At 37.4% G+C, this 16812-nt stretch overlaps 2 protein-coding genes across 5 annotated transcripts; one reads left to right on the plus strand and one right to left on the minus strand.

Moving 5' to 3' along the window:
- Positions 1–66: 66 nt before the first annotated feature.
- On the minus strand, positions 67–10835 carry gnb1b (guanine nucleotide binding protein (G protein), beta polypeptide 1b). 4 transcript variants are annotated; one of them, XM_063473880.1, is made up of 11 exons: positions 10466–10835; positions 5776–5885; positions 5559–5597; positions 5372–5478; positions 5136–5199; positions 3394–3556; positions 3024–3090; positions 2733–2934; positions 2405–2621; positions 2152–2267; positions 67–1822 (listed from the first exon to the last, which is right to left on the minus strand). In XM_063473880.1, exons 2-10 carry the CDS (start codon positions 5830–5832, stop codon positions 2161–2163), a joined length of 1023 nt encoding a protein of 340 aa, XP_063329950.1. In that variant the 5' UTR covers positions 5833–5885; positions 10466–10835; the 3' UTR covers positions 67–1822; positions 2152–2160. The 4 variants fall into 4 exon arrangements, with proteins under 4 accessions (XP_063329950.1, XP_063329949.1, XP_063329951.1 ...); XM_063473879.1 differs by lacking the exon at positions 10466–10835 and adding an exon at positions 7247–7375; XM_063473881.1 differs by lacking the exon at positions 10466–10835 and adding an exon at positions 6075–6278.
- Positions 10836–10861: 26 nt separating this feature from the next.
- Positions 10862–16784, plus strand: LOC134627972 (calmodulin-like protein 6). Its single transcript, XM_063474496.1, has 3 exons — positions 10862–10870; positions 14548–14724; positions 16638–16784. The coding sequence occupies exons 1-3, from the start codon at positions 10862–10864 to the stop codon at positions 16782–16784; spliced, it is 333 nt and encodes a 110-aa protein (XP_063330566.1).
- Positions 16785–16812: the final 28 nt, after the last annotated feature.

Raw genomic sequence — 16812 nt, forward strand, 5'->3', positions numbered from 1 at the left:
TGAATTGTTTAAATGGCACATCAGAAGATTCTGGCAGAACCCTCACAAAAACACAACAAAGCGAGATCTCAAACAGCTTTTTATTACATTTTCCAATCAATAACAGTACAATTTAGTACAGTATCTATCTTGCATCCAGCTCACCGTGGAACACCAACAGACCGAAATGAAATACAAAAAGTGAATAGGTACATAAGGGTGCAGAGCTCTATAATATTAATGGAAAGAGAAAAGGGAATCCACCTCAGTTGAATTGCATTTTCACTTGTGGCCATACACGAATACATCACATTTATTGTACATCATCGCAGAAAGGAAAAAAGAAAAAAGAAAGAAAAAAGTGAAAATATGTCACAACTTTAACAAAAGTGCTTCTGTATACAGTGAAAATGTTGTCATTCAGATGTTCTGATTTTCAATTTAAGACCAAAGGGGGGGAAAAAAAAAATGTACAAAAAGTTTTAGTATGGACAGTGTGTGAGGACATTTTTGTTCCATTGTGTGTGTGAAGATTTGAAGGAGAGAGAGAAGGACTTTTCAAGGATAGATTTCTCACAATGATTGTTATAATTACAAAATTGGCATCAATAGAACTGGTAAGCATAATTTACATTAAGTATGCAGTCAATAATAAGTCTGTTTCCATTCTTGCTCACTCTGGTGCATAGCGTTACCAGTATTAGTACATGATGGATGTATGTATGCAGAGTTTGAGCCAAAAATAAATTGGCCTCTATTAAGTTCAATCAACAGGTTACTCTCCTTTTTGGAAACAAAAGAAAAATCTAGGATTTTTGCACCATTGAAAGCAAGTCTACAGCATGCACATCTAAATTAACTCATGGCAGACAAAATTAAATGTCTTAACTTAAAACAGACCATTATTTTCAGACATTGATTTTGTACATTTCATTCACAGAGTTGCAACTGCAGTCCCAAGCAAAGGAAGTGTCTATTAAGTCAGGTGAGGTGTTTCACTCAAAGTGGATACGAAACACAAATCCCCTTTCATATAGTAAAATCGAGCCATGCCTCAGTTACCTCAGCACCCTAAACCAAACCCTTCCCACCAAAAGTCAAAGGCATGTACAGGAATTAAGGGGCTTAACTGGATAATTTACTGGTAATAACTCTTTCTGTACTGGAATGAGCATTCATAACTTATAGCATGTGCTTGGTTAGTTAACACAGTATTAGTTGAGAGGCAAAGCTTCATGTGCAAAAGGCTGTGATGAAACAAAAACAGCTAGTATATAAATACATCATGGACATTTTGAAAGCTGCTCGTGTAATATGATCCAAGCTTTTTACTTCTGCATGTTTTTCTCATCTGTCTTATATGATTCACCTGGATTAGAAAGACAAGCTGTAATTCAAACATATCTAAAACCACTAAAGAAATATGACAAAAAAAAAAAAAAGCCATCAAGAATAACAAACCATCAGAATAGAAATCTTAAAAAAAAAAAAAAAGAAAAGAAAAAAAAAAAAAAAAGGAAAAAAGTTAAATAATAATTTGTACAATTACACTCCAACATTTGCTTTCAAGACGCACACATTTGCATGGGATGATAGTGTTGTTTTCTCTTTCAAGGTAACATAAAATGGTCCAAGAAGGAATGCACAAGTTTCGGATTTGATACCACAGGAGATCCTTTCTTAACTAGGTGATAAACAATTGTGCTCTTCTTTGTGTAGGAAAGGCATTGGTTTCCCTTCATTTTTGTGGTGTCCAAGTCAGTTTAAACAGTGTTGAAGAAGATGCTGTGAACATTCTCAAGTTGTAATGGTCTTCCAGTCAACTTTGGAGTTAAATGAACATCTGAGAAACAAAGAAAGGTTAAATTTAAGATTTGAATAATCTAATCTGACCCTACTGTTTAGCCTTTTTTAATGTTCTGCCAGGTTAAGACCTTAAAACTTGATGGACAAAGATCAAGCACTGATTGTGTCCCATTACAAACTACAACCAAGTGTGGAACAAGCGTAAAGGTAACTGGATTTTGGAGGGAAATTGGCATTTATTTGGATACAAATGTAAAAAAAAAAAAAAAAAACCAACAACAAAAAAACAAAAAAACCAACCAAACAAACAAACAAACAAAAAAAAAAATGCAGAAAAAACAAAAAACAATCAAACAATAAAAGAACCTTCAGGCTTCAATTCCAGATCTTCAGAAAACTGTCCCAGGATCCTGTTGCAACTGCCATGCCATCATCAGTAACTCCCAGGCAGCTAACGCGGTTGTCATGTCCAGCCAACACACCTATAAGCAATCATAATTGTCATTTAGTTAACAGTAATGCACTAAGGAAACACAGGTGACATCAATTTGGATGTTACAAAGTGCTCTTGGGATTTACCAACACTAAGGAGATAAAAGGCTTTTTCAGCAATACTAACCAGCACGATCAGCTTTTAGTGTGTCCCACACATTGCAGTTAAAGTCATCATATCCTGCCAGAAGAAGGCGGCCACTCTTTGAGAATGCCACAGAGGTGATGCCACATATGATATTGTCATGAGAATAGATCATTAATTCCTGATCGGCACGCAGATCAAACAGCCTGCAGGTGGCATCATCAGAGCCCGTGGCAAAGGCATTTCCATTAGGGAAAAACTGAAAGTTCCAAAAACAGAAATAATTATTGTCCAATTATCGATTGAAATAACAAACAGGAAACAAATTTAGCAAGCAAAACACTTGTATTTACATGTGTATGGAACTTACACAGATGGCATTAATGTCAGACTCATGGCCAGTAAATGTCTGTCTGCACATGCCCTCTCGAACATCCCAGAGTTTAGCAGAGGCATCACAAGCACCAGAGACAAATAACCTTGAGTCAGGGGCCAGTGACAGGCTCATGACATCACCGGTGTGTCCAGCAAATGTGGTTGTCTGCTGGCCAGTCTCAATGTCCCAAAGTGCACTGTGAAATAAAGGATTTAGAATCAGTTTGCCTGTTGTCTAGCACGTTAACCGCTCATTAACGGAACTCAATGTCATCTTTTCACTCACCAAGTGGTATCTCCAGAGCTTGTAACAATCTGGTTGTCATCAAGAAAGCGACAACAGGACAGGTATCCTGATATTGAGAGTCAAAGAAGTCATTAATACACAAGTGAAAGACAAATGTAGAACTAGCAGTGCACATTTAACCCCTACTTGCAGTTATGGCTCATCAGCAATTAACAGTAAATAGATCAGTTATTTAAAATTCATTGAAAATTTAAAAAAAAAATGCTAACACAAATTTTTAAAGCAACATACACCTTATTATGCCACTGTTTTGTTGAATCCAACTATAAGTTAACATAGACAATATGGCAAAAGAAGCATGTTTTTAACTGATACTTTGCTATTTGAGAAGACTTTTACAACCACTTACCTGTATGTCCAGCGAGCTCACGGCTCACACGTACATTCCCCTCACGTGTTTTCAGGTTGTAGATGGAACAGATGTTATCTAAGCCACCACAGGCCACATAGTTTCCTGAAGGCGCATATGCGCAAGTCATGACCCAGGAAGATCGAAGTGGAATGGCATGAACCTATAGAGTAACAAACACACACACATGCACAAAGACTTAAGTTCCATTTTGTCAAAGAAACAAAATCTTTAAAATAGGATTACATACCTTTTGGAGAGTAATGTTAAAATAACTACATTTGGCATTTAAACACTAACACACAACAATGTCAGTCTGCCTTTATAAAGCATAAAATAAATGTCAATACTTGGAGGTACAGTCAATTTAGAAAGTACTGCAGCTCCTTCACTTTTTACACTTCAAAGTTTCAAGCTTTCTTTTAGACAAGTATCCCTTTGCTATAGCACTCAACGCTGTAGTCAGCTGTGTCCTGCTGGATATAATGTGTCCTTAAAATTTGTCTGTAGGGCTTCAGTAGAGTTGACCTATGTCAAAATTATTGGATTAAACAGTTTAGAAAGTCCTGCCAGGAAGACGATCATGTCAGCACGTCATCAAAAAGGTCTTTATGGTAGAGTAGTTAGACAGAAGCCAAACACAAGGTTCCTTTAAGAGAAAAGAAAGAAAAAATCTCCAGAGCGCAGCAACCTGACTGCAGCAGTGAACCAAAGTTTACAGCAAAGAACGCTCTGGTGGCTTGCTGACAAGTTTCCAATGGTTCCTTTGAGGACAAGCCTAGCCCCGAAATTTAAACTGAACAAAAGAAGTTTCTAAACAAAAAAAAAAAAAAAAAACTGCCAAATTCCTTTCAAGTATAAACTACAAAAATAAGCTATTGTGAGGTACTGCCAGATCACAAAGTAAGTTCTTGTGACCCAAGCTACAACTCAGAAGAGACTGCACTGTTGAGATATTAGACAGCATCCTGTAAAAATCACGCCCGTAATTTTTCCATTTCAATGGAAACATGATATCAGTCAATAATCTGCTGCTTAGGGACACCATAATGCAACAGCTTAATTAAACAGAGGATGAAATAACCAGCCTTGCATTAAAGTATCCCATAAACAAATCAAACCTCTGTCTACCCTGTAATGTTGGAAGAATTACCCTTTAATCTTTTTATTACCAGCTGGATCATTGTCCACAGCATCACGTTAAATTATATTACCCCAAAAGGTTCTTCAGTATCCCAAACAAGTCAGAAAGCTTTTTAAGGATCCCGAAGAAACTTCTGTCTTTGGTGGAGAAGCCAGATTACCTTTTAGGCATTAAAACAGTGTACTCATTCCTCCGATATCAACAACTGCACACCAGACACATCAGCCTCAGGGGAAAGGGCACAAATGCCTCTCGCTCAGCTGATCTGCAACACTTTTAAATATAGTTTTCCCTCTTTTCATTTCAACATATCCTCATAGGTTCAAAAAAATAGTTTTATCCCATAAAAGAGTACAACATAGTACAACAGGAACAACTTAAAAGGTAAACTAAATGTATATAGTTTTATTAATTTCACGATCACTTTTAGTATCCAATCTATGTAAACGTTTTAAAACATCAGAATGAAGATGACCACACTTTTTTTTTGTCTGCACTTTGTAAGGCTGTGTTGTTATTACCTGTCAACTAGATTAAACACAAGATTTGCCTATTATTCCATTAGTCCTCATTATAAAATAATAATGAAGAAAATTACCTTATTTGTGGTATAGCTATCCCAAATAATAAGTTTGCCATCTTGAGAGGCACTGACCAAGAGCCTACAAAAAAAAAAAAGAACAGTAATATGAACATCACTAACACAGTATCCAGAGGTTGTCACGCATCTATTTTTATCCAGAGTTAAAAACAACTAGAAAAATATGCATAAACTGCTGAAAGACACAAAGTTCACTATGCTCCACAAATCATATTCTGGCTGTTAGGTTTTACCTAGAATCTGTTCCCCAATGCATGGCATATATTTTAGCCAAATGGCCCCGCAGCGTTCGTCTTGTACGCATCTGGATTCGGCCAACGGGGTCAATATTAGCTGTGATCTGTAAAACATTAAGTGCTATAAGGTTAATTTCCCAGCAAATGCTTTTCAACCCAAACACTATGAAAAGTTAAATGTTACCTGTGATAGTGTGGCATCTGCACATGCTTTCCTGGCATCCTGAGGAGACAAAAAAAACAAAACAAAACAAAACAAAAAAAACCCAAGAACAAAAAAGGGTCAACACTTTGGTCAGACTTTTTCCATCTCACACCAGTCTTGACTGGAAGAGCTGTCAGATTTTTCAGAATAAACGTCTGTATGCTTTTATGTGGTGAAGTGATACTTTATTACTCACTCTGATCTGATTCTTGAGCTGCTCTGCCTCTTGGCGTAACTGGTCCAGTTCACTCATTTTATTCTGCTTTTTCAATTACCTTACTCCAGCTACCACGGGCACTTGTTGCTCTAAAAAAAGCAACAAAAACAAAGGAAATATGAGGCACTTTAATCTTTCAAGCAAACCATTTTAAAATCAAAGCTGTAATGAAGACAAACGCAAAATGGGTCTGAACGCAGCTCACAGACCTGCAGTGGACAAAGATTTTCACCAAGATTGCCATCAGTTCAATCAAAAAAATAAATAAATTTGTTTACCTACAATATATCCAATGTGCAGTTCATGCTTCAACCTTACCTTCCCACCTCAATGTCACCAGCTAAATCCTGACACACAATTCATATTGCCAGACAAATCTTGTTAACGCATGACTTTCCAGTGATCCGAAAAGCAGTCATTATCCTGTTGACCTCAATCCCTGGGATACTCAGAATTTCAGTGATCAATAAGCCACTTATATTAATACAGAGCCTCAAGGCACGCTCAAAGTTCAGCTAATAAAATATATACATATTAATTTTACTGATGAGATATATATATAGCATTCCCAGTGTGTCTGAAATCAGTTTCTTTGTATGAGACACTGATTTCATTCACATGGAAGATATCAGGAAAAAGACAAAAGCTCAGCAACGCAATACTGAACTAAAACTGCATTTAGCATGACAGATTCATCTACCATTTTAATTTCCGTTATGGTTGGGACATTTGTTAACTGTCCAGTTCAGTAATGTCCACGTCAGCATACTTAGAGTAACGAAAAGTAAGGTTTTCTTAAGGTAGCAGAATGAAACACCTAAAAGATGGCTGCAATCAACAGTTAGGAATGGATTTATGAATATAGTATTGAATTTAATAATAAGGTCAGTAGGAGGATTATTAGTTGGACAAATGTTCTTATACTGACTCCAGTTATCCTGTAAGACAAATAACCTTGTGGTAAGATCCGTCTAATGAATTATGAAAGCGCGGTGAACAAAAATACTTAACAAAACCAACCTGAAGCTGCACACGGGAAATCTCTTTGCATTTAAAATGGGAAACGGATACTTCTGTATTGAACTGTAAAGAGTAAATAAGTTACCAACCTAAAGTGGAGAAAACACTCTCGGTTTTGACCAAATGTAAGATCAGCCACAATTTTCTACAGATTCAAGAGTTATTGTATTGTTAGGACATGTGAACGCTTGGAAGCCAAATTCTTTCTAAAGAATTGTAACTTCCTTCTATTATATGGATACTGAAGACAACGGTCACAAAGTTAAGCTCAGAATTTTTACTTGTTACACGTATAACAGCTTAAAAGTGAAAAATAAATAACATTACCAAACCTAATTAACCCAGATGTTAAAATGTAATACACATTTAAATATGATTGTAAAGTTACTAAAGATCAAGTTAACTAGCACTGCCCTACCAGTTACCTTACCTTGTGTTTTTCCGTCAGCTCACCTATGTTACTGGAAGTTGCAGGACAAGACTGAAAGTCTTCTCAACCTTATCTACACTATCGTTTAAGTTGTCTGACTGGTTGGCCTTTCTAACTCAAGTTATCCTCTTATGCTCATTAATCTTATAATAAATGTGTCATGGAACGTAATCATGATTAAGCATCATCCAGTGACAGCAGGATGCCATTCTCACCTTGAAAACCTCTTAAAACATAATTTTAAAACTATATTCCCGACTTCTCTCAATCTGAGAAAAATAAAAGAACTAATAATTGAAGTTAGAAATGTTTACTACACTGATGTAGAGTTTCCTGTCTTAACTTTAAGTATAATTAATGCCATGAACTCAAAAATAAAACAGGAGTTTTTATTTAGTACACAGAGTTGGAAACATCTACAGAAAAAGGAGGTTAGATAAGTAACTCTGCCTGCATTTGAACTTTTCCAATGAATTTTAATTAAATTCTTTTAAGTTAAACTGATGAGTATCTATCACAACTAAACTATGAAAAGCTGTTAGTTTTAAAGTGCTACTCAATGCTCAATGTTTTAAATTCAAACTTGAGTCAGATGAAATAAGACGCCTAAATCTTTTTTGTTCTTTTTTAAATGCCAACTTCCCCAAAAAATAAAAATAAATTCCAGTGGCAAATATTAATGTGGAATAGCCTGGAGTCATGTTATAAATCTGAGTTTTAAATATTCTACATTCAGAAAATAAAATAAAAATTAAATCTTGTTGACCTCTGTGGATGCTTACAGTTAAGGAGTTCCTCTCCCTCATCACTTCTCCTTTCCAAGCGCCTGATCAGGGTCAGCTGACTGCATGATAAACAATGAGCAGTGGCAAACAGCCTGAAGTTGCAGCTCACTAGTTTTCAAGTCCCTTAAGGGCAGATTGTGTCTGCTATTTTAGAAGGTGTCTTCTACATTTTCAGTTAAATGTGTATGTTTCACTAGATAAACAAACATTTGTTCTCAAGAACATACCGGCTTATCTGTACTGTTAAATAATAATAATGCAATGTTTCACAGGTCTAAAGCTGGATCACAGAAAAAGCCATAACCAGCAGTATCACTGAGCAACTCCATAATCCTAAAAGCTAAAATCCTCAGTCAATGAGTCTCTAATCCTATCCATGTCCACTAATGTAAACAGCTGGCAAAGCCTGTCCGGGCATTAGAAATATGTTTTTCCAATCATAAAAGGATGAGATTAATCTTAATTCTTTTACACACAACTAATCCAGGCACTTGCTTTGAGAAATTGCCAGGATTTTCAGCTTCCAATGACATCGCAACCCTATTACAGATCCTCTCATGCAGTTGTGACCAGATACAAGTAGGACTACTTTCTAAAGGAATCTAGTAACATACAATTAATTTCAAAACACTATTGGTAGTTTTGACAGCAATGCAAACAGATTTTGTGACAGAAATAAATTGTACAAGTATAAATCAACAGCATGAACTAACGTGTTTGTGTGCAAAGGTTTAACCAACAGTGTATGGGTTGTACTGATAGTTGACACAGACATTGTGTGCAGTACTGTGATTTGCCTACAACAGTTACAATGAAATCATTTGCATTGGACTTTGCGTTGCATTTGAATGGCTGCCGGGTAGCTGTTTTAACCCCGCTTTTGGTTTGAATTTGTTTAGTAGGTTACTCTACAGAGGCTGCACGCACATTTCAGGAGGAAATTACACGCAATTCTGGACAATAAGGTGGCAAAAATACTGAGTGCTGCACAGTGTAAAGATAATATGACTTGCACTGAAGATGCAGCTAAACGCCATCTTGCAGACTGCTGTCCGCTAGTTAGCTTGCTAGCAAGCTCGACAGAGTAGGCCTGCAGGGAGGGCAGAGCTAATATTCAAAAAATTAAAGTCACCTTATTAAGAACAGTTACACACAAGGGTTAAAAATGCCTGGAAACGAGCAAAGTCAATGTAACGCAACACTCGCAAAATTTCATAACACGCGAACCAAATAGCCAGAATTATCTAATGCAAAATAACGTAACCACAGTCACTTCAGGGAAGACTCCGCCGCTCTTCCGCAATTATACAGGGTGCTATGTAGTTAGCTTTTAAGCAACAGTGGGTAAACCAGAAAACTGGCTTGTGGATTGGCCTTCGGAGATCCACTTACTTACATACTAACAATCTTGTTAAACGCAGTACTTCCAAGTTAATTTGATTACCACGTAAATTTATTTGATCCTTTTAATCTTGCAGCAGACGGAGGGAGGGGAAGACTGTAAAACTGCAAGGTCGGGCGGCGATGGCCTGTTTTACTCCAGCAAGCGACAAATGCAAGAAGAAAAAAAAGGGGGGGGGAGGGGGAGCCTGGGTGTTTTTCATAAAGCAAATGACCTTTCAGAAAATAAGTGAATACAGAAAGAAAAAAGAAAATAAATCCATGAAACCTGCAAGTTAGTTGGCTGTTGATAAGTAATGTTCCCAACACGAGTTAAGGCGTTGCATCGACGCGGCCGTTTTGTTGCAGACAGGCACCGATATGCTAACTTATTTGCTCGGCTGGTAAAAACAGGGTGTAAACGCGGCAATGGCATTTACGTTAAATAAGTGTTGCAATTTAATCCACAGAAGCGTGCGCAGAGTTAACAAGTGATGCTATAACCCACTCTTTTTAATCACAAGAAAAACACTGTTTGCTGTTATTACGGGACGTTTATTGTTCCAGCCCAACCCAGTATGTCATCATCAACTGACAAAATCTTTAAATATACCATTTCGATTATAATGTAAGTCAGTGCAATCTGTGAAGCTTTACATTTAAGCATGATTACTGCAGTTGTCTCTTATATTATATGGCTATCAATGCATTTTATATCAAGAAGCACCTCCGCTGGGCCAACATTATTACTTTAACGCCAGCCAGAAGCTTCCGCCGACATTGATTGTAGCTAATGTAGCTCAGCTGCTTGGATACTAGTTAAGTTCTGTCATTTGATTTGCAGCTATTACTCTGCACCGGGATCCACCGATGCAAACACTCTTATGGCAAAATAGCCAACTTAATGCTAGCTAACCCCTGCTAACTAGAAGGCTAGGCTACTGCTACCCCACCCCCGGGCAGTTCAATTCCGCCACAATTCATTAGCTAAAGGTACGAACAGTTACAATTACAGCTCTAAAAGCAGTGTGCTGGTCGCTTCATTTTGCCTTACCTGATTCAATTTGCGTCTGTTTTTGTGTTTGGGCATTGACTGGAACACGGGACGGTGTGTATCTCCGATCCACGCATCAACGAACACCACAACGCTAGCTCACTAACTAGCTTAAGCCAGCTAGCGTAGTTTTCCGAGGAGTAGCCCTTCCCGAACGCAGGCTACGGCTGGGGGAGCTTGACAACCTCAGTCAACCAACCGGAGAGGGGAGGGGACGGAGAGGGGGGAATCACACCCACTAAAGCCCTTTAATGAAGGCACTGCCCAGGCAGATAAAAAGCCAATCTTTAAATTCACTAAAGCTCACCCAACAAGACAGCCTACTGTCTCCCTTTTGCCGAGCTTAACATCTGCCCTTTCCGTAGTAACACTCTTGTCCGGCCACCGAGCGATGAGATGGGCGCGGTAACCCTGCAGTCAGCGCTGGGAAACCCCACGTTGCAGCAGAGAGGGAGAGAGAACCTTCGATTGGAGTTCTATAACTGGAGATGCTACAATTATCATCAGCCCCCTTGCAGCGATGTTTAGCACGTCTAATTTTGTACACGCGTATTTAATTCGAGCACAATACAGTTTAAGAGAGCACAGTGTTCGCTTATGTTCTCAGCAAAGGAGCCTAAGTTAAAGATCGAGTAAACAGGGCCCCAACTTCGCTTCTAAAGTAGGAAGTGGTAATTATTATTTCAGTACAGTACTGTGGGGGGGGGGCATTTGCTCCCTTCCCGATTTCTTAGTTTTTCGTATATTTTCCACACTTGTTGACAAAATGCACTTTTTTTTAAATGATTTTTTCATTTATTAACTGTGAAAGAAGATATCCAAACCCTATGGCCGTACGTGAAAAAATAATTACCCAGCTACTTCCCCACATCCCCTTTGTGAAATCATGAATTAACTGTGAGTAACCACATTTTTTTTTTTTTTTTAAAACTGAGTCGATTTCAGGAGCCACACCCAGGCCTGATTACTGCCAGACCTGCAGAATCAAGACATCAAGTAATTAAATAGCAAGCTAAAAGGTCTCAAAAGCAACCCAAGAATAGATGATAAAGCCACTCACATCTATCATTCTGGGTTACAAATCCATTTCCAAGGTTTTCGGACTCCAGTCAACCACGGTGAGGGCCATATATCCACAAATTAAGAAAACGCAGAACAGAGGTGAACCTTCCCATGAGTGGCCGATCTGTCAAAATTACTCCAAGAGTGCACTGACGACTCATCCAGGAGGTCACAAAGAACCCATTACAACATCTAAAGAACTGGAAGCCTCAGTTATTGCACTTAAGGTCAAAGTTCATGATTCAAAATAAGAAAGCAACTGGGGGAAAAACACTCACAAAAATTGTAGCTACTGAGGTAATGATTACTTTTTAAACATATGCAGCGATGCAATGCAATTTTCTGCTGGGAAATCTTGTTGGTGAGCATATATATCAACGCTACTTTGATTGCACCAGCAGCCAAAATGCTCTTGCAGAGTGAGTACACACACCCAGGCAAAGACACAATGACATAGCTGCTACTTGACCCTGCCTCAACATTCCATGAATCCCTAACTGATAGAGTAGGGGGTAGGTAAGATTTTTTTTTCCAGAGGGCCACACAGGCTTAAAAAAATCCAAATGAAAAAGTTGTTATATACATTTTAAATTAGCCTACATCTTGCCAGTTGTATGATATGTACTACTGCATAGGTCACTGATTTAAAAATAAAAAAAACAGCACTGAATTAAAATTAAATAGCTGTGTGGACCCGGTGCAGTCATTCACTTCGAGATTCCTTCATCAATGATTACACTCTGATTTCACTGGCATTTGTTTTGTTTTTCTCTTAGGACATTGGGGGTTAGATTGAGATGGTTCAGGGCTGATCCCTGCCCTCGGGCATTATTTTACCCATGTGAGCTATAGTGCATTTGTGAGATGGCATGAAACAAACCTTATCTGCAAAAGTCCCACCCCACAATCCATGGAACCCAAAGGATCCCCCGCCGACTTCACAGTGCCCAATACCACAGGACACCCCCAGAGGTCCCGTTTGATGACCTGACAGATCAAAGCTATGTTGGAGGCATGAGCGGTTTTGATATTTAATTTAGTCATACTAAGCAGTCATCTGATGCACAAATACACTCGTAAAAAATCCTAAGTGGACCCAGTTCATACTAGACAAACTAGAATATAAGAATCCAATTAATCCATACCAGAAAAAATAAGTAGCTCAGGAATGTTATACAGGAAAAAAAAAACCTGCAATTGATTTGGTTGAGTAAATGTAGTAAAGACGTTAACTAAAGTTCCACATGTAATCACCTGTTAGGCAAATTTCTTAGCTACCTAGTTAGCGACTACCAACCTCTTTGTCTCACTTGCCTCACAAATTCCATCTTATGCATACCCGTCACCACATCCGCTCATTATCTAACCCCTCGCTGCATCTTGTCCATCCTTCCTCTTTCAATCAGACTACTCTCCCTTCTCTCCATTTTCAAGATACCATCTGGAGCTCAAAGTAGGCTCAGATGACACAGGACCTGATCTTCCTATATTCATTTCCTTCTCGCATCATCCATTCATCATCCATCACTACCCTGCATAACTAAACCTTGAAAACCTTGAATCAATTATTGGTACTGATGGTCCATATATATATATATATATATATATATATATATATATATACATATATATATATATATATACATAAAGGCAAGATGGGAATCGGTAACATTGAAAATAGTGTTTGACAAATCTCTTCTTAATATACAGCATGTCAAAAGCCACTGTGTTTACCTTTCCCTCTTTATTTTTGTTAGACTCACATTTTACGACAGGGTTTATCTACTATAATCTTTGCCATCAGCAAAATGAAGAATGCATAGAATCTCTTTAGTACCATACCTCTGAGTGACCCCGTGGAATAAAAACAAATGGCTTGTCAGTATCATTTTAATATTACATTTTGATCATGAATGAAAGCAGTTATTTGATTTCAACATACAGATGCAGAAAGAAAAGTATTCCCACATTGCTGTGTCAGTTATAATTCAATGTATGTGAATTCTCCCGATCATATTTTTTTTTATTTGCAAATGTCACAATGATCTATTAGTCATGTAATTGCTTAACTAGAAGGACAGGGACCTGGTAAATTCAGCTCATGAAATTCACCTGACAGCTGGTAGTAATGTTTAAATAAAAGTAACTATTATCTCGTTGCCTATTACCTAATCTACATATTAAATGCTAATAGCTTCACATAACTTTTAATTTTGATTTCCATGTTGTGTCCTTTTAAATTCTGCACTCTGCACTGAATTAGCTCACAGGAGGAATGCGGTGTACAGCGATACACAGCTCTTTCACTCAGCTAACAAATGTGAAATTCTTAATGTTCCCATTGTAATGTTGAAAATAACATCTTGCAGTTGAGTGCCTCCTTATTTGGATGTCAGCTTTCATAGAAGTCACCGGGGGGCTGTGCAAACACCTGCTAATGGGCCACACTAAGCTAATTGCAGTTCCCATAACTGTGTCGTCATGTGACACTGAGGTCACACAAAAATGCATCTGATTGTTTACAATATTTTGCTGCGTTGCTGTTACTTTCTCCAAAAATACTGATATTTAATGAATTTAAAGCTATACAAACTGGTTATTTTCCAGTGTAGCTGTGTTGCATTTGATGGGTGAGATCAGTATCAAATTATTCCTCATGGGTGATTAGCAAGTCCATCCTCTAAGTGCCATAAATGGTCTTCTGGCAGGCTTTTCTAAACTCTGGGGAAAGAGCATTAAACATTTAGAAATGATGAGGCTAACACATCCTCTTATTGTGCATTAAGTGTTTTCGGTACACGCAGTACTTGCACTGACTCGTTTCTATATAATCCTGAAAAATTGGTGAGTATGCTATCTTGAGAATTAACTATTAATAGTTATTAATTTGAATAATATCTAAAATGACTAACTTGAAATGAGAGGTTTTAGGATCATGATTAACAATCCTCTAATAAATATTGTTGGCAGCATAAAACTGCAACTTCTTAAACAGTTTCCCCATTTTCATTTCCTTCCAGGTCAGCAAATTATCACAAGTACAGATCAAAAAATACAATGTAATTTTCGAGATGTTTGATGAAGAAGGAAATGGAGACGTGAAGGCACAAGAGCTAGAGAGGATGATGAGTTTAATTGGAATCAATCCTACCAAGACCGAGCTCATCCAGATGGGCAAAGATGTGGACAAAGAAGATACCTGCAAAATTCCTTGCTATGGGAAAAAACACCTCTATCTTACTGTGCAGAGTTCTTGAGCTACCCATAATTTCTCCATATATTCTCTATAGTGATCTTAGACTGAAGAATAGCAAATATTTTCTTTGGCCATTGGCTGCTTTTTCACTCGTTTTCAGCCCAGTTCTTGCCCCTGACCATTTTCATAGGATTTTTCTTTTGTTTGTTAAACCACTTCACCTCAACATACAAATCATTCAAGCATTAAAAAAAGCACCAAACTCAAGAGGTGAACCAGTGTTGTGTCTACACGTAACAGACAACTTAGCAAAGAACAAAAGAATCCATTTTGATTTGTATCTTTGGGCACTTTGTTACTAGCAGCCCTTCTCAAAAATGCAAAATTTGTTCTAAAAAAGAGCTTTGAATGTCCTCCAAGAAGCGTGGAAAACATTTCTTGAAGACTTCTTAAAGAAATTACAAGAAAACCTGGCAATGAGAGTTCAGGCTGTGTGGAAGAATAAAGGTGGTCATACACCGTTTTTGCCTTATATACTAAATTTCAATTTATGTTTGAACATGTTTCAATAAATCACTGCACCTATTCACCATTTTCCTAGCAAAGCATGCTAGGCATGGCATGGCTCAAGACTTTTGCAATGTACTGTATCTATCTAGCAAGTGGACATAGAACTTTTTAAGGTTCTACTTCTGTTGTCTGCTGATTGAGCTTTAATCAGCTTGTTGCAGTTGTTATGCTTTATTATACTGTGTTGCACGTAAACTGGTTCTATTTACATACTTTAGAAATGTCTTATTCTACATCCGCTGCACGTTAATGTGCGCATTAGTAGAAGCTTTATCTCTTTAAAATCAGCCCAAACCAGACAAGTAAAATGCTGTAGCGATAATGTGGCTTATTCACCTTAGGAAAAGTGCTGATATGAAATTGATGTTTGTTGTTTGTTGATCTGATAAATTAATCTTAAGATATTTTTGGTATTATCCTTTGTGCCTATTCGGGTCCAGAATTTTAATGCACATCTTAATCGATAAAGGATTTATAAAGCAGCTTTCCAGAGAACAATCATATTCTAAAATACATTTAAAAGCATTATGTATGCTGCAGTCTTACTGCAGGTTGCTCTGTAAATCACTAGGTGGCATTGTTTTACAGTGTGTAATCTGAGAAGTGTCTAGTGGTTTTATGATTATTCGCATTGCCGAATCTCCCAAGCAACCGAAAATACACACACACACACACACACACACACACACACACACACACACACACACACACACACAGAGTCCAACATTTAAACTATTAAATTATACATTTATTTGTATTAAAAAATATATATTTTTAAAAATGATTATTTTTTGTAGAAATGAAATGCTCATTGTTCCTCAGTTGTTCCTAGTGTGATTTAATAGTTTCTTGCATTTGTGAAATGAATGATATAATGCGTTAACCATTATATGACCTGTGATGCACTGAAACACTGCATTCCTGGGATTTAACTTATGGTGAAGTATAGTTTTCATGTCACTTTAACTTAGCAAAACTGTGTTAGTTATGTTATGTGTCATTTCATCTGAAGAACTGGAGGAAATATTGCAATTTCCTTTCCTGTTTCCGATTTCCTATTGTCTTCCCTGCTCTCTTTACACCTCCCTCCTCTGTTTTCTGTCTGAACCAATGCAAGCTGAGACACACCCAGAATTTTGATATATATCTGTAGAATACATCCCTTTAAAGGAGATACATTGCTTGGAGAGGATCTTCTTTAGCTGTAGTTATTATGTACTGTGTAATTATGATAGAAGGGTATATGTAGCCCCTATACATGTAAATGTATTGATTTTTTTTATATATGCATAAAAATCACATATGGAGCAGATTAAAATGTATTATTTTTGCGATGTTTCGGGAAAAAGAGTATTTAACTGTGAAACCTTTCTGGGTCTCATGGTTCTATACCATGAAAGAACAAAGAACCAGGATTCTGAACTCAGAGCTGCTTTTAGAGTATTTGATAAAGAGGGTAAGAGATATATTGACTGGAACACGCTCAAGTAAGTAAAACACTACAAAGATGTAACAAAGA

The sequence above is a fragment of the Pelmatolapia mariae genome, linkage group LG5, assembly GCF_036321145.2.
Source record: "Pelmatolapia mariae isolate MD_Pm_ZW linkage group LG5, Pm_UMD_F_2, whole genome shotgun sequence".
Lineage (NCBI taxonomy): Eukaryota > Metazoa > Chordata > Actinopteri > Cichliformes > Cichlidae > Pelmatolapia > Pelmatolapia mariae.

Coding starts and splice junctions, on each gene's coding strand:
- LOC134627972 (XM_063474496.1), top strand. Junction 14,725..16,637: donor AAGATGTGGACAAAGAAGAT/ACCTGCAAAATT, acceptor GATGTTTCGGGA/AAAAGAGTATTTAACTGTGA.
- gnb1b (XM_063473880.1), bottom strand. CDS start 5,832: ATGAGTGAACTGGACCAGTTACGCCAAGAGGCAGAGCAGCTCAAGAAT. Junction 3,557..5,135: donor ATAGCTATACCACAAATAAG/GTAATTTTCTTC, acceptor GTTACTCTATAG/GTTCATGCCATTCCACTTCG. Junction 3,091..3,393: donor TGAGCTCGCTGGACATACAG/GTAAGTGGTTGT, acceptor TCTCAATATCAG/GATACCTGTCCTGTTGTCGC.